Below are 23,026 nucleotides of genomic sequence, written 5' to 3'. Positions count from 1 at the left end.
ATATCATGCACTATTCCACCCCTTACCTTCAAAATTTGAGTTGAATCCGCAATTTTCTCCATGTAAATTGGTCAATTGGCAAATATTATATTTAATTATAAAGCAAACTGAGAATCCTATGTCTGTATGTCACAGACTCCATTACGGCTTTAAGAGCCAGCTGTGATGTTTTTAGCTTAAAGCACCGTTGACTGCACTGTCAGTGGACATGTTTACGAAATTCACTCACACAAATTATTAATCTCCTAATCTGAAAGTGACATGTTTGGCAAACAACTACTTTGCACACAAGAAAAACACAATCATAACTCATAAGACATCTAAAACAAATTAATTGGATTGAAACCAATCGGACGGTTCAAAGTAATGGAGGTTGATTGGAAGAATCCAGAAGAAATCCAGTTATATGTACGCGTTAGACAACTTTTCCCGACTGTAAACATACGTTACTCCCGCAATTGCTTTGTTTTGAGGATGATGAGGAACTAGATTCATCCAAAAATATTTAATAAGAAAAACTCTAATATTTCAAATTAGTTTAAAATCACAAATTAGAAAATTTTCTTACTAAATTATATGTCAATTAAACTAAGTCACATAAATTAAGACTAAAAGAACGCTAACTAATAAGATCTAATTTTAAGTCATTTAGTGCATTTGTTTATAATAAGATTTAAGTTATTTGTTGAGAATGGTTGATCTTGAACAAAATTTAATATTATTAAGAAGTATTTTTGTGTGGATAATTTTCACCACCACCACTAATCACTTTTACCATCACGACCACCATCACCACTATCAACCACCACCATCGTCGTCAACAACCAACCACATTTGCCATCACAATCACCACCGGTGCCAACCAGTATTGTCAGTCGCTATCACTCCTACCACCTCCATCATTATAATTATATCCACTGCCATCACCATCTCCATTTGTGCCGCCACCATGATCAACCACTATAGCCTATCCCTACTACTAACCACTACCACCATGACAACTAGCACCGCTGCCAACTATAACCAACCACCACACATTCTTCAGCCACCAACACAGCCAACTACTAACATCAACCAACTCCACCATTACTATCAACCGTCACCATCATACCAGTTACTAAAACATCAACCACCTCTACCGCCGTTATTAGCCACTAACATCAAGCATCACCACTACCACTAGTACAAACCATCTCCATCATTACTAGTGATATATAAATATATATATTTTTATCAAATAGTGACTTATTTTATTATATTTTTCTAATATTTAATTATTTTTATTGAAATTATTTATTTTTTATGTTTAAAAATAAATCAACATGCATATTCAAAAGTTGGAAAAACAAACAGCTACAATTATGGGGTGTTCGAATCTCAAGATATTATCTTAATACTAGCAAACTATGCCCGTACGATGCATGGGGCCTAACGTGATTAATTTGGTTACTCGTTTAGTTAGTCTTTATCGTTTGTATATTTTGCAAAAGATACTGTGATTCTCCTTAGTGAATCTCCATATTTTGTTTCTTTTCCTCTTATTTTTCCCCTTAATTTCTCAATTGTTGGTAAAATTTATCTTATTTTGGTTATGTCCGCCTCTTTTTATATTTAATAAGTCGACAATTCAAATATCCTATATGTCAAGTTTTATAATCACAAGATTCAAAGGATATTTTATTATATTATACACATTTTTAATTTAGAACAACAAGATTCAAAAGTCTATATTTATTTCTTAAATTTCATCACTTTAATTAGCCAGTTTTTAAGGTTTGTATTTTGTAAATAACTTGTAAAACATTCTAATTGTTATTATATACAGCAACATATACAAAATGTATTTTATGTACCATCAATTTAGTTATAGTTAAAAAATGATGGAATTAAGTCTTTCAGATGGAATGAGTCAGACTTTTTTTTTTTCTCATTGTCATGACAATGAAAGTTGTTTATCGATGTGAAAAATAAAATTAGTAAGAATATGAGGGGTGATATCTATCTCAATTCTTTTATATGAGGGGTGATATCTATCTCAATTAACTAACCGTTCAGATTCAAACATAAGAACCATTGTTGTATATATTGAATTTTTTTTTAAAAAAAAACTAACAACATATTTTTATTAAATTAATTAAAAAATATGTTAATAAGGGGTAAATTAGTTACGTTATAATTTTTTATATTAACAATTACAGATAAAAAGAATTGTTACAAAGAAATCAAAATTAAGTTTTAATTAATCTTATCTTGGTTTTGTAAGTGAACAAGTAATTTGGACATATATTTTTAGTAATGTGGCCAGTAATATGGGACAGAGGGAGCACTTCATTTATTAATTATTAAAGAATGTGAAAAGTCAAAAGCGAACAAGTAAAAGTGCACGGAGGAAATAAATATGCGTCGGATAATTAAAATTGAAGTGCATATGTGTATATATAAGAAGAGAATAAATATTAAGTATCATGACATTTGTCCATGTGTGATAAAAAAGTAGTTTAGTAATGTGGCCAAGTAATATGGGATGGAGGGAGTACTTCATTTATTAATTCTTAAAGAACGTGAAAGGTCAAAAGTGAACAAGTAAAAGTGCACGGAGGAAATAAATGTGTCGGAGAATTAAAATTGAAGTGTATACGTGTATACATGAGAAGGGAATAAATATTCAGTAGCCAAGTAATATGGGATAGAGAGGGTAAGATGAGAAAGATTTAATTAATTTTATCTTGGTATTGTAAATGAACAAGTGATTTGGACATTTATTTTTAGTAATGTGGCAAAGTAATATGGGACGGAGAGAGTACTTCATTTACTAATTTTTAAAGAACGTGAAATGTTAAAAGTGAACAGGTAAAAATGCACGGAGAAAATAAATGTGTCGGAGAATTAAAATTGAAGTGCATACGTGTATACTCCCTCCTTTTACTTTTACTTGTACAGTATTCCAAAAATAAATTTTCACTTTTACTTGTCACTTTAGCATAGCAAGATAAGACAATTTATTTTTTCCTGTTTTACCCATAGTATTAATTACTCACTTCAAATCATTTTTCAAAGCTAATAAAAATATGCACTAATTAATATGGGTACATTGGTAAATTATACACTTTATTTATTATTTCTTAAACAGCGTGAAAAACTCAAAGTGGACAAGTAAAAGTGAACGGAGGGAGTACAGAGAATAAATAATCAGTACTATGACACAATTCCACGTGAGATAAAGAAGTAGTTGGGTAAATTGTACAATTTATATAACTTTTGGTACAAATATTCATTGTTGTGTTAAAGTGTACAATTTATACAGCTTCTAGTACAAGTGTGCAATGCTATGTTAGTCCTCTTAAGGCACTTATATATAATAGAAATTAACGCAAACGAATCGGGTCTAAGACGGTCTATTTGAATACTCCATTAAGGTGTAGGCCAAAGATGGTCTATATGAACAATCCATTTAGGGGTCGTTTGGTGCACGGTATAAGCTGCGATATCCCAACACTATTTTTTTGTACCATGTTTGGTAGAAGGTATAAATTTATCTTGGAATAAATTTATACCTTGTACCAAACAAGGTATAAAATGCATCCCAACTTAAAAGATGGGATATCCCTTCTTATCCCATTTATTCTGAGGCTATCTAAAAGATGATATAAAATAATCCCAAGAGATGAAATAAATTAGTCTCAAAATTATAATCTCAGAATAATTTTAACTACCTACCAAACGACCCCTTAAGGTGCATCTCAGTCTAAACCAATTACTACAAAATATAAAATAAGACAAAAATAAATCCAAACCACAACAAAGCATCTACAGTGGCACAAAATGGATAAATCATTTCAGATTTCACGTTAGCTTCAATACATCCAATCTCAGCTGTAGTGTTCGGTATCTCCAAATCAAGATTACCCCACCACCTCATATAAAATTATAAACCTTTCTCTCCAATAATTAAAAACCATAAAACCTCCTACTTATGACCAGACCCACAAATCCCGGCGCTCCATAATATAACACTCCTCTCACCAATTTCATCAAAAACTCACCAAAAAAAAACTAATCTTTCTCCAATTTCATCAAACACCCCCCCAAAAAAAAAAAAACTTTCTTCAATTTCATCAAACACCAAGAAAAAAATTAATCTTTGTTCAATTTCATCAAACACCCACAAAAAAAATTTAAACTTTCTGCAATTTCATCAAAAACCCAGAAAAAAAATTAACTTTCTGCAATTTCATCAAAAACCCAGAGACAAAACAAATAATCTTTCTCCATTTCATCAAAATCCCACAAACAAAAATAATTAAAAGAAAAAAACTTATCAAACACCCAGAAAAAAGATTAAACTTTCTCCAATTTCATTGAAAAACCCAGCAAAAAATATTAAACTTTCTCCAATTTCATCAAAAACCCAGAGAAAAAAGATTATTTTTTCTCAATGGGGGACGAAATCCAAAGCCAAAGCCAAAGTCAACCTTTACTGAACAACAAGAGCAAATTATATGCACGTAGTAAATCACATGCATACGATGAATTACGTGTATTTCGAAGATGGCTTAAGTGGATGTGTGTAGATCAATCAGACACTACATCTACTATTCTATCTTGGTTTGTTTTCATAATGTTTGCAATTGTTGTTCCATGTCTCTCTCATTTCCTATTGGCTTGTGCTGATTGTGATGCAAGACATGATAGACCTTATGACAACGTTGTTCAGTTTTCTCTTAGTGCTGTTGCTGCTCTGTCTTTTATTTGTCTTTCTGGATTTGTCAAGAAGTTTGGGCTTCGTAGGTTCTTGTTTCTTGATAAGCTTTGTGATGAAAGTGAGACTGTCAGAAAAGGTTACATGGCACAGCTCAATGTGCGTTTTTCTATTTCTTTTTCTCTCATATTATTTCCTCTTTTTTTTTTTTTTTTTTTCACCTGTCTCTAGTACCCTGTTGACCTCACTACAATCCTTGGTGTTTCTTTTTTGCTCAATTTTTGTCAAAATTAGCTGACTTGCTTTTTGTGAATTTGATGATCTTCTTTGTTTTTCCTGCTGAAATTACAATCTTTTATTTTCTGTATTTAGTTAAAAAGAACATATTTTGAAGATGAGATTCTGAAGTATGTTTGATGAAAGAGATACCCTGTTTCTGTAGAATGAATATGTAGGAAAAAAGACTAATATTTCTTTACATAAATAGCCGGCTAGACTCACTTTTACTTTTTCTAGCCGGTATACATAGATTATACACTGATTATACAAAGTTATACACATAGTATACATAGATTATACATATGCCGTTTATTTTTAGTTTAAGTAGTTGGATGGGTGGCTATTTAGGTTTTTTTTTTTTTTTTAATGGTTCCTTAAAAAAACAAAAAGGAAGGACAAATCTTTGTGCCTCTTTTTAGAAGTTTAAGTAATATCTTCACTGTTGTGATCCTAAAGGAATGGAGGAGAATGTCCTTTATTGGCTTTGTAGAAGTGGCTAGCGTTAACTAGAAGTTTCTAATATTGGAGGATATTTTTGGTTATTTTCTTTGCATTTTGCAATTTATGCTCCAATGCAGGTCATTTGATTTTTACAGTATTGATATGCGTAATTCGTCAGGATTTATTCAGCCAATAATACAGATGAGATGAACTTGATTTTACTATTTGTTTGCCTAAGTAGTCACTAAAATTGTATTGTCTCTTTGTCCTGCTCCATTTTTCGATACAACCACAGACACAGTTGTTATATATTCTTATCTAGGCGCGTCTCCTTTTGTTTGATTTTCAAAACAGAAAAAAGTCTCTCAGAATTATAGATTGAAGAACATGATGTAACATTAACATTTTTCTCGATATGCAGAGATCAGTGAAGATCCTATTCATTTTTGTCATGCCATGTTTCGCTGCTGAAAGCATATACAAAATTTGGTGGTACAGTTCAGGTGGAACTCAAATCCCCTTTTTAGGCAATGTCATTGTGAGTGACACCGTCGCGTGCATTCTAGAGCTGAGTTCCTGGCTTTACAGGACGATGGTGTTCTTCCTAGTGTGTGTGCTTTTCCGCTTGATCTGTTACCTTCAGATTCTCCGACTCCAAGATTTTGCTCAGATCTTCCATGTCGATTCTGATGTTGAGACAGTGTTGACAGAGCACCTTAGAATCAGGAGGCACTTACGGATCATTAGTCATAGGTATCGTAGGTTTATCCTGTTGGCATTGGTGTTCGTTACAGCAAGTCAACTTGCTTCCCTACTCATGACCACACGATCAACTGCTGATCTTCATATCTACAAGAGTGGTGAACTCGCGGTATGACTTCTCATCAGCTCTCTTATTTGTCAAATGTAGGATCGTGTGCCTTGTTTTTTTAGTTATTTCTTTGCTAGAAAGCCTCTTTGATAAACTAAGTCAACACATGGGACTTACAGTTTCACTTGGACATCGATCACATTTTTTTTTTAATAGCATTGAACTGTACTTCACTGTCCAAGCCTTTCTAACTATAGAGCAAATATACAACTAACATTCCCCACCATTCTTTATATAAGAATGTGGTTTCACTTCAAATCAGACACTTTTCAAGATGACTGGTAATAGGCTTGTTGTATCCTAGTTGTCTGCTATATCACGCCTCAAGCTTTCTTTATTTTTCTTTATTTTTCATTTACTTCATATCAATTTCTAACATGGGGAAAAAGCCTTAGTCTTTTTGCCTTCCTGGATCGTCACACTTAATTGCCAGTGCTCTAACTTGAAGTAAACATCTTCTTCTTGATATGCAGCTATGCTCTGTGAGCCTTCTTGCTGGGCTGTTAATATTGTTGAGAAGTGCAGTAAGGATTACCCATAAGGCACAATCTGTTACATGCTTAGCAGCCAAGTGGCACGTGTGTGCAACAATAGATTGTTTTGAATCAGTTGAGGGTGAAACTCCTCCAATATCTCAAATAACCAGCAACCAAGTTTTCCCTGTGAGTTCCGAAGAAGGATCATCTGAGGATGTTGGAGATGAGGAAGATGAGCTCGACAACACAAAATTTGTCCACTCATATGCGTATAGCACACTTTCATTCCAGAAAAGGCAGGCACTAGGTATGCTGGTTTTACTTGCTTTTTTATCCCCGGTGTTCAACCTATGTTGCTTGGGCTCTTCAAAGATGCTGACAGGAGTTTGTCGGATCCTACAAAACTTGTGCATTTTGGAGGATCCGACACGAGTCCGGCAACCTTTTTGGAGTTCTAATAAACAATTATTTTCAATATTAATCCAACTCCTCAAATGTGAGAATCAAACAAGCAACCGATTTTTATTAGAATCACTTTGTACGTCCTTGTTAGAAGCACACACTTCTCTGAACTCCAAATTATCCACATTCACCCATAAAGCAATAACCTCTTGCTTCGCATCACGTCATGCGTTACGCGACGAAGAGATAGCTTTTAGTAACACTTCTTGTCCCTTCCTTTGAGAAATGCGCAGTACTATTAATGAGGTTCTTTATCACGTGTATTGTTCGGATTGACTAACTATAATTTTTTTCGCAGTGACATACTTTGAGAACAATAAAGCAGGAATTACTCTATATGGATTTATGCTGGATAGATCCTATCTTCATACCATTTTTGGTATGGAACTAGCACTCATACTCTGGTTGCTTGGGAAAACTGTTGGCGCCATTGCTTGAATCATTGGGTACTGAATTGCTATGTTTCTCGGATTCTCCAAAATGCTGCCGCACCCGTGTCTGATACTCTAAAAATAGACATTTTCGAAAAGTCCAAGCAACATAGTTGAAATGAAAAAGGTTTTGTTTTTGCTTGTGCTATTGTTGGGAGTGTAACATATTCAATCAAAAAATGGGTGTAACATAAGATGGTTGTGTTGTTCCTTTGGCACAATGAGAGATGGAATGTGAGGGTCAGGTTGTATAGAGCTATTTGATTTATTCAATTTTCTGTTACTCATTGTACTGGATCTATAAGTGGTAAAATGATGTTATTTACTTGTGTTTTTTTCTTGCTCGTGTTTATGATCATGATCTAAATTTTTCTTGAGCCGAGGGTCTTTCAGCCTCCCAACCTCACAGGGGAGGGGTAAGGTCTGCATCCACTCTACCCTCCCACACCCGACTTGGGGGAATATACTGGGTACGTTGTTATTGTTGTTTATGATCATGATCTAAATTTTTCTTCTCGACACTTTTTACCTAATATTTGAAAGAGTTCACTTATATACACCGACAATGAAGATAATTTTTATATTATCAGGTCAGTCAACAAATGATAAGAGTACCGTAGTGAAAATAAGAGGTCACAGTTAGGTGTTGTAGCAAGTAGGGGTGTCACTGATATGGTTTGGGCGGTTAATTTAGAAAATTTATACCATATCAATTTTTCGGTTATTTTATTTTGTAAAACCAAAATTGGACTTTTCGAAACCGTCCCATTATCGGTTTTTCTTCGGTATCGGTACGGTTCGGTTAAATTTTTCAGTATTTTATAAGAAAAGGTCATATAGAATTCACAAGTAGAAGTTGTACATGATATCATGCACACTTGTATATGACTTTGGCAAGAACTCTCTAGACATTTGATTGTTTAAAAGGTGAAGAATTAAGAAAATATGAATCACGACAAGAATAGAGATTCATCCCACTATTTTATAGTAGTGTGCGATAATATTAAATAAAGACAAAAATTTAGATCACACGAATGGGAAGTAATCAATCAAGATGAGACACAAGAACTGAGTCTAATAAGATTCGGTATCCAATAAAAGAACTTAAATCATAAGAGAGCAAAAATATCTAATACCTTGTAGCTTGCTACTAAAGATTGTTGGAATACCTTATAATTAGTTACTACTTGAGGTGCATGCTAGAACTAATTTAGTTTCAATAGGGGTAACATAACAGGTTTCGTAGTTTCATTAGTGTTAATTACTTGTTGCCGACTTGTAGTCATTTTCATCATCCAAGGCACAAGGTGAAAAATTTAATGGTTTATTAATTTTAAACTTAATCTATAAAATATATATTACACTTATAAATGTATTCGGTACAATTTGATATTTTTTCGATTTATTTTTATAGAATAAAAGACCTACCCAATTTTTCGGTACGGTTAGAAATTTATATAAAAATCGTCGGTTTTATTAAAAACTTTTAATAATCAGTTCGGTACGGTACGGTTTGGTCGGTTAAGTCAGTTTTTACAAAACTATTGACACCCCTAATAGCAAGTAATGTCATTTAACTAATATACTTCGATGAAAGATTTTTCACACTATCAGGTCATCTTGTATACTTGTATCAAGTAAAGACACTAATAACGCGTCTTCTTTCAAAATTATAAAATTCACTTTTTTATGAAAGGTTACCGGTAATGGTAGGTTTTGAGTGAATTGATAGTGTAAACTTTTCACTACATTGTCGGTGTATATTAATTAAACTCATTGATAACTTAACTACACTTTTCAACGATGTGGCACTAACTTTTCCGTCGGCCAAAATTGGCAACTAAAAGAGGTCATTGGCGTCCCTGTTCTTTTGTTCACAGCACTTAGCTCTATGAGTTGAGATTTGGGGCCAAAAACTGAAAAAGGGTGTGGCCTATTATCTTTGCTACTCCCAAAATTATTAGTATAGACTATTCACCATTTTATTTCTCTTTTAACGTACGTCTATATTGATAAGGATGGTAAGGTAACTATAATCCATTTTAAATCTTGAAATGTTTTGTATTAAGAACAAAAAAAAAAAAAAATTGATATAACTAGCCGTCCACGCAAAAATAGCCACAATTATATATATATATATATAGGCGAGCGAATATAAATATTTTTAGCCGAGCAATCAAATTTATAACTTTCCAAAAAACCAAACGGTTATAATTGATACTCTACTACCTCCATCCCATAACAAGGGTCATCTTAGCCAAAAAAATTTATCTCATAATAAGTATCACCTTAGGAAATCAAGACATAAATTGACTTATTTTTTCCAATTCTACCCTTAGAAAAAAACTAACAAGTTAAAGTAGCATCTAAATGATGATTGAAAAAGCCACATAGTAACTTGGTATTATTGTATTCCCAATGTCAAAAGGTTTATTACTTGTACATGCTCTAATCAATAGAAAAATATTAGATAGGAGTAATTTGATAAACGTCACATTGTATTATTGATTTTTTAATATGCGTGAGTATTATCGAACCACTTGACGCATAATTAAGGCATCAGAAAAGGGCCAAATTTACCCCTGAACTATTGGAAAAGGGCTAAATATACCCCTCGTTATACTTTGAATTCAAATATATCTTTGTCGTTATACTTTAGGTTCAGATATACCCTCCTCCGTTAAAATTGTTCAAAATAAACACTAAATTTGACGTGGCATGACAGCTCAATGAGGTGGACGCCAGCATGACATGCCACCTCACTACCCCATCTCATTCCCTTCTTCTCCCACCATATTTGCTTTGATTGCTTTTAATTCTATTGTTATGTAACGACGAAAGGTTCTATTTTATGTAACCACTGATTTGGTCCTATACAATACAACACAATACAATAAATATCAAAACAATACATAACAATCACCCAAACAAAGTGTTAACAACATAATAATTCATTACCAATCAACTTCTTTCAATTCATAAAGAATATTTAACAAATACTCAATTAACAAAATAATAATTCATTAACAATTTATAAATAATTAACCAAATTAACAACTCATAAACATATAACAAATTAACAATTCATAAACATTTAACAAATTAACAATTTATAAACATTTAACAAATAATGAATTAAATAAATAAAAAAAAAAAGGAACAGTGGCATAAGCCACTGCCCAGCCCGATCAAACAAAAAAAAAAACGATTTTTTTTTTTTTTTTTTTTGAAATTAACGACAATTAAATGTTAAACATGCATGCAATATAATGTATATAACAAAATAATAACAAAAGTTCATAGTAGAAAACCTTAATCGAAGATTTTTTGTAGAGTTATTTTAATCGAGTTGTACGCCGCTTTTTCTCAAAATTGGAACTTAGAATCTTGCTCCTTGACTTGAATATACCGAGAATCTAAACTTTCCGGACGAAATTTAATAGAAAACGGCGTTTTTTAGATGTGGGGACCACCTTGGCTCGCCTCCAATAGCGTTTTCAATTTTTTTTTTTTGTCACTGGAGGGACCAGTGGTGGAACCCGATCGGGTTTTAGTGGAGTGATATAGCACAGTATTTTACTGCGCTATAGGAGAGAGACAAACTCCTATAACGCAGTATTTTACTGCGTTATAGGTGAGAGAAAGTTTTGTATAGCGCAGTAAAATACTGCGTTATAGCACTTAACGGCTCCGTCTCCGTCAAGTGCTATATCGCAGTAAAATACTGCGCTAAAGGTACTTTGGTAACTTTTTTTTATTGGGGTATTTTGGTTCAAAATGTTTTTTTTTTGGGGCATTTTGGTTCCGGACTCTAATAAGTATCACCTTAGGAAACCAAGACATAAATTGACTTGTTTTTTCCAATTCTACCCTTAGAGAAAAACTAACAAGTTAAAGTAACATCTAAATGATGATTGAAAAAGCCACATAGTAACTTGATATTATTGTATTCCCAATGTCAAAAGATTTATTACTTGTACACGCTCTAATCAATAGAAAAAAATAATTTATTTTATTATATATGAGTAATTTAATAAACATCACATTGTATTATTGATTTTTTAATATGCGTTAGTATTATCAAACCACTTGACGCATAATTTGAAAAAGGGCTAAATATGGCCAAATTTGGGGTGTGAGAAGACTTATAAATGGCTCCTGCAATATGGCCCAATGGGCTTTTGCTATTGTAAACTGTCACTTTTAGTAATGGAAAAAAGTCGCATTTAGCACGTAAAATTAATTGAGCAAAATGATGGGGTTCTCGTAAACTGAAATTGATCAATAGTTAAAATATACAAAAGATAGATCTTAGAAAATTTATTTCTTCAGTAAAGTGGCATTTGAAAAATAAGAAATCATTAGACAAATGGAGTTTGATACAAGTCCCATTAATCGATGTTCAAAAGAACACGAGAAGATCTATCAACAATGGTTCACTTTTGCTGATTCAGGTAATTTACTTTCTCTATTTTCAGTGTTGTTATTATTCAAATAAGAGTTTTTTTTTTTTTTTTTTTAATTTGGAATAATGGAGTTAATTGTGTACAGATGGAGATGGACGTCTCACTGGTGGAGATGCTACCAAGTTCTTTGCCATGTCCAATTTGCCTCGTCCAGAACTCAAACAGGTACCTTTTGTTTTTCTTTTCATGTTTGTAAATGCTTAAAGGTGTTAACTATGATCTTTTTTTTTTTTTTTTTTTTTTTTTAATTTGATTATTTGCTATGCAAAACTGCTATCAGTTTCAATTTTGAATGGTATTTTTATATAATGGTAGTGTTGAGACCAGCTTGCCTGTGCCTCGACTATTCCACCTGGTATGTACTACCTATATCAGTGGTAGCTACTACCGGGTAACTTTGTCGAACAAGGTTTAGACAGACAAAAGCGGAGCCAAAATTTGAAGATTATGAGTTTGAGATTTTTAGTAGGTGTTTGGCCATAGATTTCAAGTATTTTTCTCTTTATTTGGAATTTATGGAGTTGGAGTTGAAGATGGAGTTGTGTTTGGTTATATTATTTTGCAAAGAATATTTGAAATTGGAAAAATGTTCATGATTGAATTTACTTATACACAACTTCAAAAGTGAAAAGTGAGTTGGAAAACAGGTTAAGCTGTTTTCCAAATTTGAAATATAACTTCAAGTTGGATTCGGAATTTTCATGGCCAAACTCTGATTTTCGAATAAAGTGTATTACTGGGGTCTAAATTAATGACTTGTACATATTAAATGAATTTATTAAGACAAATACAAGGTTTGAACCAAAACTATTGGGTTCTGTCGAACCCTCTTCCTACACTTTAGCTCTGCTCGTGCAGACTGATGGGAAGGAAATCACATACATTTCTGCTGGGATTTGAACATCTTCAATCTTTCATGTTTTCTTAAAAAGTATGGCTAAGGCCTTATTCATCTTTTGGTATTTGTATTGAAGGATAAGGTCTCCCTAGTTAGCTTCTAGGTGCTCCTTTGTTAAAGGCAACTTTTCAGTTCTTCTTCGAATCAATAGGTGAATAAATCCAAGTACGTTGGCTCCTAATTTATTGATGTGATGATAGTTGTATCCCAAACTTTAAGCTGCCATTTGCCATCTAAGCTTCTGAAAAAGGTGATACTTTAGTCACTAGTCAATGGAAAGCTATTGTGCTAACTTCATTTTTGCAACTCATGAGAATGACTGAGTTATCACCTAAAAGATCTCATGAAAATAACCTACGATCTGGACTGCTAAGCAGAGGATGCAAGACATGTGAGCAAGCTGTGCAATTTTTCTGGTTTTAGGCCTTTTCTTAGAAGGTTAATATTGTCATTCGGAATGTTGGATAACTGATAATCATATTCAGGTTACTTGTCACCTTCTGGTCGCTAAAAAGTGAAAAATATCGAACCAGATGGTCAAATTAATGCATTTAGACCTAGTGATAAATAGGACTAAATTTAAATGGAAAAAAGGTGAGTAAAGTTGGAAGGGAAACTGAATTTCCTCCCTCTCTTGCACCTAAATCCTTAAATAAGGTGATTCTTGATAAAATAAAAATATAAAGAATCCGTAAATAAGGTGATTATTGACTTTTGTTGCTTGAGAAGTCCTATTCATCCAGCCAGTTACCACCCAAAGATTTGTGAGCGATAAATTGTATTTTGACATATGTATAGACCTTATATTAGTAGCTAGTGCTGAATCAGATTGACCTCTTTCAACAATTTTCTTTCTGATAAAATAATCAGATTGACCTCTTAAGTTTGTGGTTTCCTCCCAGTTTTGACAATTCATTTCTACCGCTTAAAATTGTTTCAACAATTTGTTTCATTTCTCTTCTTTTCCTAAGGTGTGGGCAATTGCAGATTCCAAACGACAAGGTTTTCTCAGTTTTAGAGAATTTGTTGTTGCAATGCAGGTACTACTTTTTTCTGCGCTCTCATTTCAGTTTTTTTTTTTCCCGGTTAATTCTAATCCATCTGAAACAGAGATCTTTCTTTGCTTTTCAATCTGTAGTTGGTCTCTTTGGGGCAAGCTGGCCATGCAGTAACTAATGATCTTTTAAATGCTGATGGTAACTTGCATATTTTCAAGTTTTGTATTTTATAATGTATGCTAGTTATGTTTTTATTCACTCGTTAACAAGTTCTAGCAGATTAATCGAACTGAATTTGTGAATTGTTCCCAAAAAAAAAAAAAAATGATTCCTGGTCATATACTGATCTTACATGTGAAACCCATTGCAGTTGACTTTGAAAATTTGCCAACTCCTGTAATGGAGGGTCTGGATGTTCTTCTTGCTGTGAGTATGCTAGATTCACCTTTTACCTTATTTTTTATTTAACACTGAACTGTTACCTAATTTTTATTACTTTAAAACAGAAGAAGAAGCTGGCGCCTAAAAGCGAACCTGATCAGATTGGTAATATACCTCATTACATCCAAGAAGTTATTCTATTTTTACTTTCTTTGTGTTCTTGGAGTGTGAGGAATGGAGGTAAATGTTATGATTGCATCTAACTAATTGGACTGAGAAGCAGGCAGTGCTCCTGTCCCGGCCGCACCAGCAACTAGTTGGTTTTCATCATCAAAATCTTCAAAGAAGGTACGTCCTCTTTGTAATTAGTATAACTATCAAGATCTTGCATCTTTTTCAGATTACTGAACACTGTTCCAAGTGTTATATTATGCTATACAAGTTCCAGTAACATACTCAAATTCTGCATGTGGTATTTTCTCAATCGAACTAAGTTGTCAAGAAGTATTTTTGTCTTTGTCCATCAGTATATTGGTCGAAATTATTGCATGGGATTCTCCTATGCCCAAACTTCCCGAGCACATCCTATGACATGTTATGACTTGTTGATGCTTAATTCTCGGTTTGCTCCTGATACTTGGCTCTTTTCATCAACCTACAGGTCTCTTTAACCGCTGTCACTTCAATAGTTGATGGACTAAAGAAGTTGTACATCCAGAAACTAAAGCCGCTAGAAGTTGCGTATCACTTCAATGATTTTGTCTCTCCTTTGTTGGTAGGTGGTGCATTTCATTTCAGTTATGCTTCCTTTTTATTGGTGCGGGAAAAGTGTGATAAATAAACAGCTGAAGTGCTATGGTTATGTGCTGTAATAGGCGAATAGTGATTTTGATGCCAAGCCAATGGTGATGCTTTTGGGTCAATACTCCACCGGCAAAACAACATTCATTAAACATTTACTCAAAATGAGTTACCCAGGTTAGCTAAAACTCCTTTTTTCTTTGTGCAAGTGACTTGTTTATGTATTCAAGAGGCTCTTGTTTATGTTTTTGCATCCCATATGTCTATAGGTGCTCACATTGGACCAGAGCCTACAACAGACAGATTTGTGGTTGTCATGGTATGTTCCCATTTTTTACTCTTACTGACCACTATGTTTATAATTTTCTTTCTGTTAGTCTACCATTTATGTTTCCATTTTCCATGTTAAGGAGCTCACTGCCTGATGCTTTTTCGCAATAGTTTCACCTATGGGTGGCAAAATTAGCCCATGAGAACATGGCCTGCCCAACCCCCTCAAGTTGACCAGCCCATTTATTAGTTCAGTCCCTTTTAGCCCAACCCATTTCAGCCCATCTGAAAATTGGGCTGATATGTAGCCCATTGGCCCATAGAAACTTTGTCAAAATATTCTTTTTATTATTATTATTATTATTTATTTGATATGTTATACATAGCCATAATAAAGAAAAATGTTAGGTACTTAAAAAATTATAAAAGGACAAAGAAATTAAAAGTTAATAACAATTGGGCGTGCTGGGTTATGACCCGATTTTTAGCCCATTTCAGCCCAAGTAACTTTTGGACGGGTCCATAATCCACCCACTTATTAACTCATCCATTTTGACCCGCCCAAATCCCGCCCAACCCACCCATTTGACATCCCTAGTTTCACCAATGTGATACATGCTTGCTAATACTTTTCTCAAAACTTGCTGCATGGTGAATCTCTTGTTAGATTGGTGTTCACTTTCAACTTTGTTATACAGAATGGGCCTGATGAAAGAAGTATTCCGGGAAACACAATTGCCGTTCAAGCAGATATGCCATTTAGCGGTCTGACAACTTTTGGAACTGCGTTTTTGTCAAAGTTTGAGTGTTCTCAAATGCCGCATCCTGTGAGTTATGGATCAATTTACTTATAAAAACAACCTTTAACAAAACTCTGAACTGAACTTTTCCCTCTCTCATGTTAAAAAAGTTGTTGGAGCATTTTACTTTGGTGGATACTCCTGGAGTTTTATCTGGGGAAAAGCAGAGAACTCAAAGGAGCTATGACTTTACTGGTGTGACTTCCTGGTTCGCTGCCAAGTGTGATCTCATCCTTCTTTTGTTTGATCCTCACAAGCTTGATATAAGTGATGAATTCAAACGTGTGATTTCTTCGCTTCGAGGTCACGATGATAAGATACGTGTGGTTCTGAACAAGGCTGACCAAGTTGATACTCAACAAGTAAGGCGATTTTTTTCCATCATTGATGTTTCCACTTCTTTCTTGGATATGCTACAAGTTGATTTTATCAATTGGTCTCAATTGCAGCTTATGAGGGTTTATGGAGCATTGATGTGGTCTTTGGGGAAAGTTCTAAATACTCCTGAAGTTGCTCGTGTCTACATAGGGTATGATCTTTATAGTTTTACAGCTAACCCAGCCCAGTAAATGATTTAAATGGGCTTATTTTAGTCAACGAAACGTAATTGGGTTTAAATGGGCTTATTTTAGTCAACGAAACGTAATTGGGTTGCAGCTAAGCAATAGTATGAGAACAAAATTATTCAGAACGTGAGGACCTAACTGGTCCTTAATGTTTCGTCAAACTTCTGGTAATGAACTCTAAATCTTAGATCAATTGGTTGGACTTGCAAGTGTACTCCTTATAAACTTCACATTTGGTTAATAGATGCTATCATATGTTTAAGACAATTTCCCACCCCCACACCATCAATTTTCTCTCTAGTCTCTATGCTCAAGTCCAGATTTAATATGGACACTTGAAAGTAAATATCTAAATATGTATGTTCATTTCAAATAATGTCTTCAATTTAGATGGAATATGCATAAAACTTTATTTTCCTTTTGTAGTTTTACATTTTTCATTAACTTTGTGGTGTTTCGCTTGCACAGATCATTTAATGACAAACCAATGAATGAAGCTGCAACAGGGCCACTTGGGAAAGAACTTTTTGAAAAGGAACAAGATGATCTCCTTATGGACTTGAAAAACATTCCAAAGAAGGCTTGTGATCGTCGTGTAAATCCTCAATCTCACTTTTTGAGTCTTTATATTGCTCCTATACTCTGCTCAAACTATGCTTTAAACAAGGATTGAAAAGCAGGTTTTTATTGTGTACAGATCAATGAATTTGTAAAACGTGCTAGAGCTGCCAAGATACATGCTTACATAATCGGCCATCTCAGAAAGGAAATGCCTGCTATGATAGGAAAAGCCAAGACCCAACAGAGATTGATCGATGAATTGGAAAAAGAATTTGGAAAGGTTTCAACCTCTTATACCCACACTTGCATATGCACTAAACTGTCATATACATGCCCACTAAGTAGAATTTTTTTATTATGTGCCTCACTCAACGGACACTAGTTGTGTGTGGCACACAATAATTTTATTTGCATATAATTGGTATATTGAGCACTTGTATTGTGTGTTAATGCCCAATTCATCCAAACAGGTTCAAAGGGAATTTCATCTGCCTGCTGGGGATTTTCCAAATGTCGAACACTTCAGGGAAGTTCTCGGTGGTTATAGCTTTGATAGATTTGAGAAGTTGAAGCCCAAGATGATACAAGATGTTGACGATATGCTTGGTTATGACATCCCCGAACTTCTCAAGAATTTCAGGAATCCTTATGACTAACGCGGCCCTTATAGCTGGTAGAATTTGCAGTTATTTCTACCCGTATTTGGTTTGTTAATATACAACTAAGTCATTGTATGTTGTAACCTTATTCCTTTTTGGTCTCTCACATTGAGAATTTCTACAAACAATTTTGGGTTTAACAGGGAGTTGGGGACCAATGAACACATTATCAGCCTGCAATTATGGTGGCACATAAACAGAGATTCTTAAGAATTTTGAATACAGGATGATCTTTATTTCTGTGTTAGCATGTGCCCTTCTTTTCTCTTGTTGTGTTTTGTTAATCCAAATGCAGGGCTTACCTGAAGAGCAATAGAAACTGCACTGGACTCTAAAGTTGGCAGAAAGAGGAAACATACCAAGAAATTCTCTGTAATATAGGAAAAACTTATACCCTAGTTTGTCATGGTTAAGTACAAAACCAGGTAAAAATATGCAATAGAGTAATCTATTATGATTATGTGATATTAGTGTGTGTAAAACACTTGTCATCTATTCATTGGATTGGTGCAAACATCACCTGTATAGATAAGCTATTTCCAAAATGTAGGAAGTGGACTTGTAATATAAAGATCTTGAAATCAATTTATTTTCAATAAGGTTAAAAACGTATGAAGGGAGTCTTGGTGTAACTGGTACAGTTGTTGCCATGTGATCAGAAGGTCACGGGTTTGAGTGGAAATAGTCTATGCGGACAATAGACCCTTGTGGTTCGGCTCTTCCTCGGACCTCGCGCATATGTGCTTAGTGCACCGGGCTGCCCTTTTTTTTTAAAAAAAAAAGGTTAAAATGTGCGTTAATAAATTTGATTAGGTGATACAGGTGTCTATAAGATAAATTGTATTCATCAAACTGGATGTGTGTCAATTATTCTCCTGGATAGGTGATGGAATCAAAACGTGAAAATCTGGAACTCAATTTTGATAGTCTTAACTCTTAATAACCAGTAGGCATAAAAAAGAAAATTGAAAAATAAATAACGAAAAATGCCATTTCGAAATGTACCCCAAGATGTGGGATTTCGCTGGGCTGTTGTTGTTGTTGCCATTTCGAAATGTCAATCAATAGTATATGCAGCAGTACCACAAGTCCACACAATTTTCATGGGATGAACTAATTATATATATTACACAAAAATAAAAATAAAATAAAATAAAAAAATATGAAGAGCTCAGATGCGCTATTATATCGGTCTCGGAATCAAAAAAGTCCAGCGACCCTAATCACCGCTTCATGCGCATATATTCATCACAGCTCAATGCGCCAGACTGCCGTGGCAGGGTACTATTCTACCACTAGACCACTGGTGCTTGTTGTGTGTTTTAACGTTGTTAAAGTAATACTCTTAGCACAACCCTTAAATATAGATTACACACTCAAATTATGACTTGTTCAATTAAGCATCTGAATATGTGATAAGTATCCAATTAGACACTTTCAATTCAAAATTTAGAAAAGCTTTTGCACACGTTATCAAGCGTCGATTTAGGTAGTTAAGCAGGGGCGTAGCTATGTATAGAAGCAAAGGGGTACCGAACCTCCTTCAACGGAAAATTACATTGTATATATCAGTGTTTTAAAAGGCAGTTTCGGAACTTGTCTCGGGGCTCGCCCCTAGGCGGGGCACAGGAAAACGCCTCGGAGCTTACGTGTGGGCTTAGTTATGTGAGGCTTACGCCCTAAGCGCACAATTGTATGCCCTAAACACACCTAACTCCCAATACTCGGGGCTCGCCTAAGAGTTCTTATACAAATTATGTGTCAATTTCCCCTGTTAACATTATTGACCCTTATAAATCTGTATTAAACGAATGATGCTTAATAGTTTGTTTCATCTATAGAAATAAGACGATTGAGAATAACTCAAATAACGAACCGTAATATTGCATATTTACTATTTGAGAAGCGAGGGTGGACATCACTTAACATTTCTTTTAAAAATATATAGCTAAATTTTATATCTTCACTTGCCATTAGTCTTCACGTTTTGTCATGTGCCTCAAAATTATCATAGTTTATTATTTTGCTAGTTGAAAGTAATTTTATTTTCATTCAAGAAGGAGTGATGTTTTAATTATAATTTAATAAAGCTTATTGATTATTTCTTTTTGGGAGGTAAATTGCATAGTATATATGATAGAAGTATGCTTTAGAAATTGTGATTCTTTTATTGTTTGAAAGTTAAGGGGTTAAAAATGGTTTGTATCTCACAATAACTTTTATATCATGCAATTATTTATACTTGTAAAATCATGTAAGAAGTTTTGCATTTTTTGAGTTTTCTTTTAATCATGCTACTAACTTTTTAAAACTATTTATATACATTTTATAATTTTTGTGTCATCATACTATTTTACTATATTATAAATTAAAAATTTAAACATCCACGGGGCGTAGGCTTACGCCTTGCCCCGTATTAAGTAAAACATCCCGCCTCACACCCTCGCCTTTTAAAACATTGGTATATACAAGGTTAAAATCATGTTTTATATACATATAATAGATAATGAATCTCCTTGACTTCTTCGTCTGCTTACTTCATTATATTTTGAACCCCTTATTGAAAATTTTGATGACGTCATTGTAGTTGAGTCAACTACTGTATATCAAGTATGTCGGAAGATTTAACTTATGGTGACAAATAAGTCTACTAATTAGAAATGGTGACAAGTTTGACCAGCCAAAGTCAAACTTGTCTTAAAAATATGATTAAGTTAAATGGGACTGAATTATAATTTTTAAAACTTCTTAATCTTTTACAAAATATAAAAAGACCCCAACTTAATCCCAAAAAACCCATTAGCCCCCCTTCTCCTCCCCCCCCCCCCCCCCCCACCCCCACCCGAACCCCAATTTTTCATTTTTTTAAAAAAAGTTTTAAATTTTTTATTTGCTTTATCACCAGCCCCCCTGCTCTCACCCCTCCTCCGCCCCCTCCCCCCCCCCCCCCGACCCCCCAACACCAATTGTTTTTTTTAAAAAAAGTTTTAAATTTTTTATTTGCTTTTTCACTAGCCCCCCTGCTCCCACCCCTTCTCTGCCCCCTCCCCCCACCCCTCAACCCCAATTTTTTTTTAAAAAAAAAGTTTAAATTTTTTTATTTGCTTTTTCACCAGCCCCCCGCCCTAAAAAAATGATTTTTTTAAAAAAAAGTTTTGATTTTCTTTATTTGTTTTTTCACCCCCCCCCCCCCCCCCTGCTCCTCCTCCCAACCCTCCCCTCGCCCCTCACCCCAATTTTTATTTTAAGTTTTTTGTTAACAGCCCCACTCCGCCTCCTCCCACACCCCCCCCCCCCCCCCAAATATTTTTTTTTAAAAAAGTTAGAAAAGATTTTCTTTTTGTTTTTTTGCACCCACCACCCTCCAAAAAATTATTTTAAAAAAAGAAGTTTTGCAAAGTTTTTGTTTTTGTTTTTTTGCACCCCCCCCCCCCCCCCCCACAAAAAAAAAAAACCCAAAAAAATAATTTTTTTTGAAAAGAAGTTTTTGATTTATTTTTTTTGGTTTCTTACTTCCGCCACCCACCCAAAAAAAATATTTTTAAAAAAAGGTTTTGAAAAGTTTTTATTTTTGGTTTTTTGCACACCCCACCCACTCCAAAAAAAAAATCTTGAAAGGAAGTTTTGAATTATTATTTTTTGGGTTTAGGAAAAGTTTGGATAAAATCCAGGTTGTTGTTGTGTGTTTGTAGTGAAATAGATGATTTTTCTGTTGTTGTCCTGGTATGGTTCAGGATTTAGGAAAATATATCCAACATATAGGGCTTGGCATAAAATACCGAAAACCGAATTACCGAACCGAACCGGCTATTTCGGTATTTCGGTTTTCGGTATTCGGTAATTCGATTTTTGGTTCGGTATTCGGTACTGAAATATAAAATTTAGTATTTCGGGTTCAGTATTCGGTATTTACAATTATACCGTTCGGTAATTCGGTAAATACCGAATACCGAAATTAAGTCCAGTAGTCCAGCGACTCCAACTGATAATGCTTTGATTATCTGAGTGTCCAGCGACTCCAGTAGTCCAACGACTCTAGTAGTCCAGTCCAGTATTCAGATTTGTGTAACAAGACCTACTTCTCTTTGGAACATGTCTCTGATTTGAATGCTTTGATTATTAATATGATAAAGAAATCATGTATTTTAGCCTAGAGGATATTAGTAATTGTTTTGTTGTATACTAGTCTCCTACAATGATTCCAATGTATCTGAGTGTCATGCTATTGATCTATTCATGCATGTGATGCAACAGCTAGCTCTGGGCTTCCAAAGACTTGTCATTGGTCCCTTAGTAGTCGCTTTAGCTCAGCCAAACTCATTGATTAAAGAAGTCAATTTACATAGATAACCTGTTAAAGAATGCAGCTGCTAGCAAAAAAAATGGTATTACCGAATACCGCACTGAACAGAAATTTGATTTACCGATTACCAAATTACTGAATCAAAGTTTGAAAGTTCGGTATTTGGTATATACTTTCAATTACCGAATACCGAATTACCAACCCGAACTTTAAAAATACCGAACGCCTAGCCCTACCAACATATAATTTTTTGTTCTTGTCCTGGTATTTATCTGGTTATGTTTGTGGAAGATAACCAACAATGTAGTTGTTGCAACAAGTTCTACACTTTTTGCAACAAGTAGACAATCTGTTGCAACGACTCACTAATCTGTTGGACATAGCTTCAGTTATTTGCTTCTGTTTGTAGAAGATATCCAACAAATTTGTAGTTGTTGCAACAAGCTCTACACTTGTTGTAACAAGTAGACAATTTGTTGCAACAACTACAAATCTGTTGGACATAACTTCAGTTATTTGGTTCTGTTTGTAGAAGATATCCTACAGATTTGTAGTTGTTGCAACAAGTTCTACACTTGTTGCAACAAGTAGACAATCTGTTGTAACAACTACAAATCTGTGGGACACAGCTTCGGTTATTTGGTTCTGTTTGTAGAAGATATCC

The 23,026-nt window shown here is 34.2% G+C and overlaps 2 protein-coding genes across 3 annotated transcripts; both read left to right on the top strand.

The window, feature by feature from the left end:
- Positions 1-3,888: 3,888 nt before the first annotated feature.
- Positions 3,889-7,984, top strand: LOC132618213 (uncharacterized). Its single transcript, XM_060333273.1, has 4 exons — positions 3,889-4,858; positions 5,841-6,290; positions 6,764-7,073; positions 7,527-7,984. Exons 1-4 carry the CDS (start codon positions 4,436-4,438, stop codon positions 7,664-7,666), a joined length of 1,323 nt encoding a protein of 440 aa, XP_060189256.1. The 5' UTR covers positions 3,889-4,435; the 3' UTR covers positions 7,667-7,984.
- A 3,889-nt stretch (positions 7,985-11,873) lies between these two features.
- On the top strand, positions 11,874-18,306 carry LOC132617707 (EH domain-containing protein 1-like). Of its 2 annotated transcripts, none has more exons than XM_060332779.1 (16): positions 11,874-12,113; positions 12,211-12,290; positions 13,995-14,063; positions 14,162-14,219; positions 14,392-14,447; positions 14,528-14,567; positions 14,683-14,750; positions 15,064-15,177; positions 15,278-15,380; positions 15,473-15,522; positions 16,172-16,300; positions 16,384-16,635; positions 16,723-16,802; positions 17,308-17,434; positions 17,537-17,680; positions 17,871-18,306. In XM_060332779.1, the coding sequence occupies exons 1-16, from the start codon at positions 12,029-12,031 to the stop codon at positions 18,054-18,056; spliced, it is 1,641 nt and encodes a 546-aa protein (XP_060188762.1). In that variant the 5' UTR covers positions 11,874-12,028; the 3' UTR covers positions 18,057-18,306. The 2 variants fall into 2 exon arrangements, with proteins under 2 accessions (XP_060188762.1, XP_060188763.1); XM_060332780.1 differs by having other exon boundaries at positions 11,875-12,113; positions 14,686-14,750.
- Positions 18,307-23,026: the final 4,720 nt, after the last annotated feature.

The sequence above is a fragment of the Lycium barbarum genome, chromosome 11 (genome assembly GCF_019175385.1).
Source record: "Lycium barbarum isolate Lr01 chromosome 11, ASM1917538v2, whole genome shotgun sequence".
In the NCBI taxonomy this organism is placed as follows: Eukaryota; Viridiplantae; Streptophyta; class Magnoliopsida; order Solanales; family Solanaceae; genus Lycium; species Lycium barbarum.
This window is presented reverse-complemented; position numbering and strand designations above follow the sequence as displayed.

Excerpts from the sequence above, each read along its gene's own strand:
- LOC132618213 (XM_060333273.1), top strand. The coding sequence starts at position 4,436 with ATGGGGGACGAAATCCAAAGCCAAAGCCAAAGTCAACCTTTACTGAAC. Across the intron at positions 4,859-5,840 it reads GTTACATGGCACAGCTCAAT|AGATCAGTGAAGATCCTATT; the intron begins GTGCGTTTTTCT and ends CTCGATATGCAG. Across the intron at positions 6,291-6,763 it reads ACAAGAGTGGTGAACTCGCG|CTATGCTCTGTGAGCCTTCT; the intron begins GTATGACTTCTC and ends CTTGATATGCAG.
- LOC132617707 (XM_060332779.1), top strand. The coding sequence starts at position 12,029 with ATGGAGTTTGATACAAGTCCCATTAATCGATGTTCAAAAGAACACGAG. Across the intron at positions 17,435-17,536 it reads AGAAGGCTTGTGATCGTCGT|ATCAATGAATTTGTAAAACG; the intron begins GTAAATCCTCAA and ends TATTGTGTACAG. Across the intron at positions 17,681-17,870 it reads TGGAAAAAGAATTTGGAAAG|GTTCAAAGGGAATTTCATCT; the intron begins GTTTCAACCTCT and ends TCATCCAAACAG.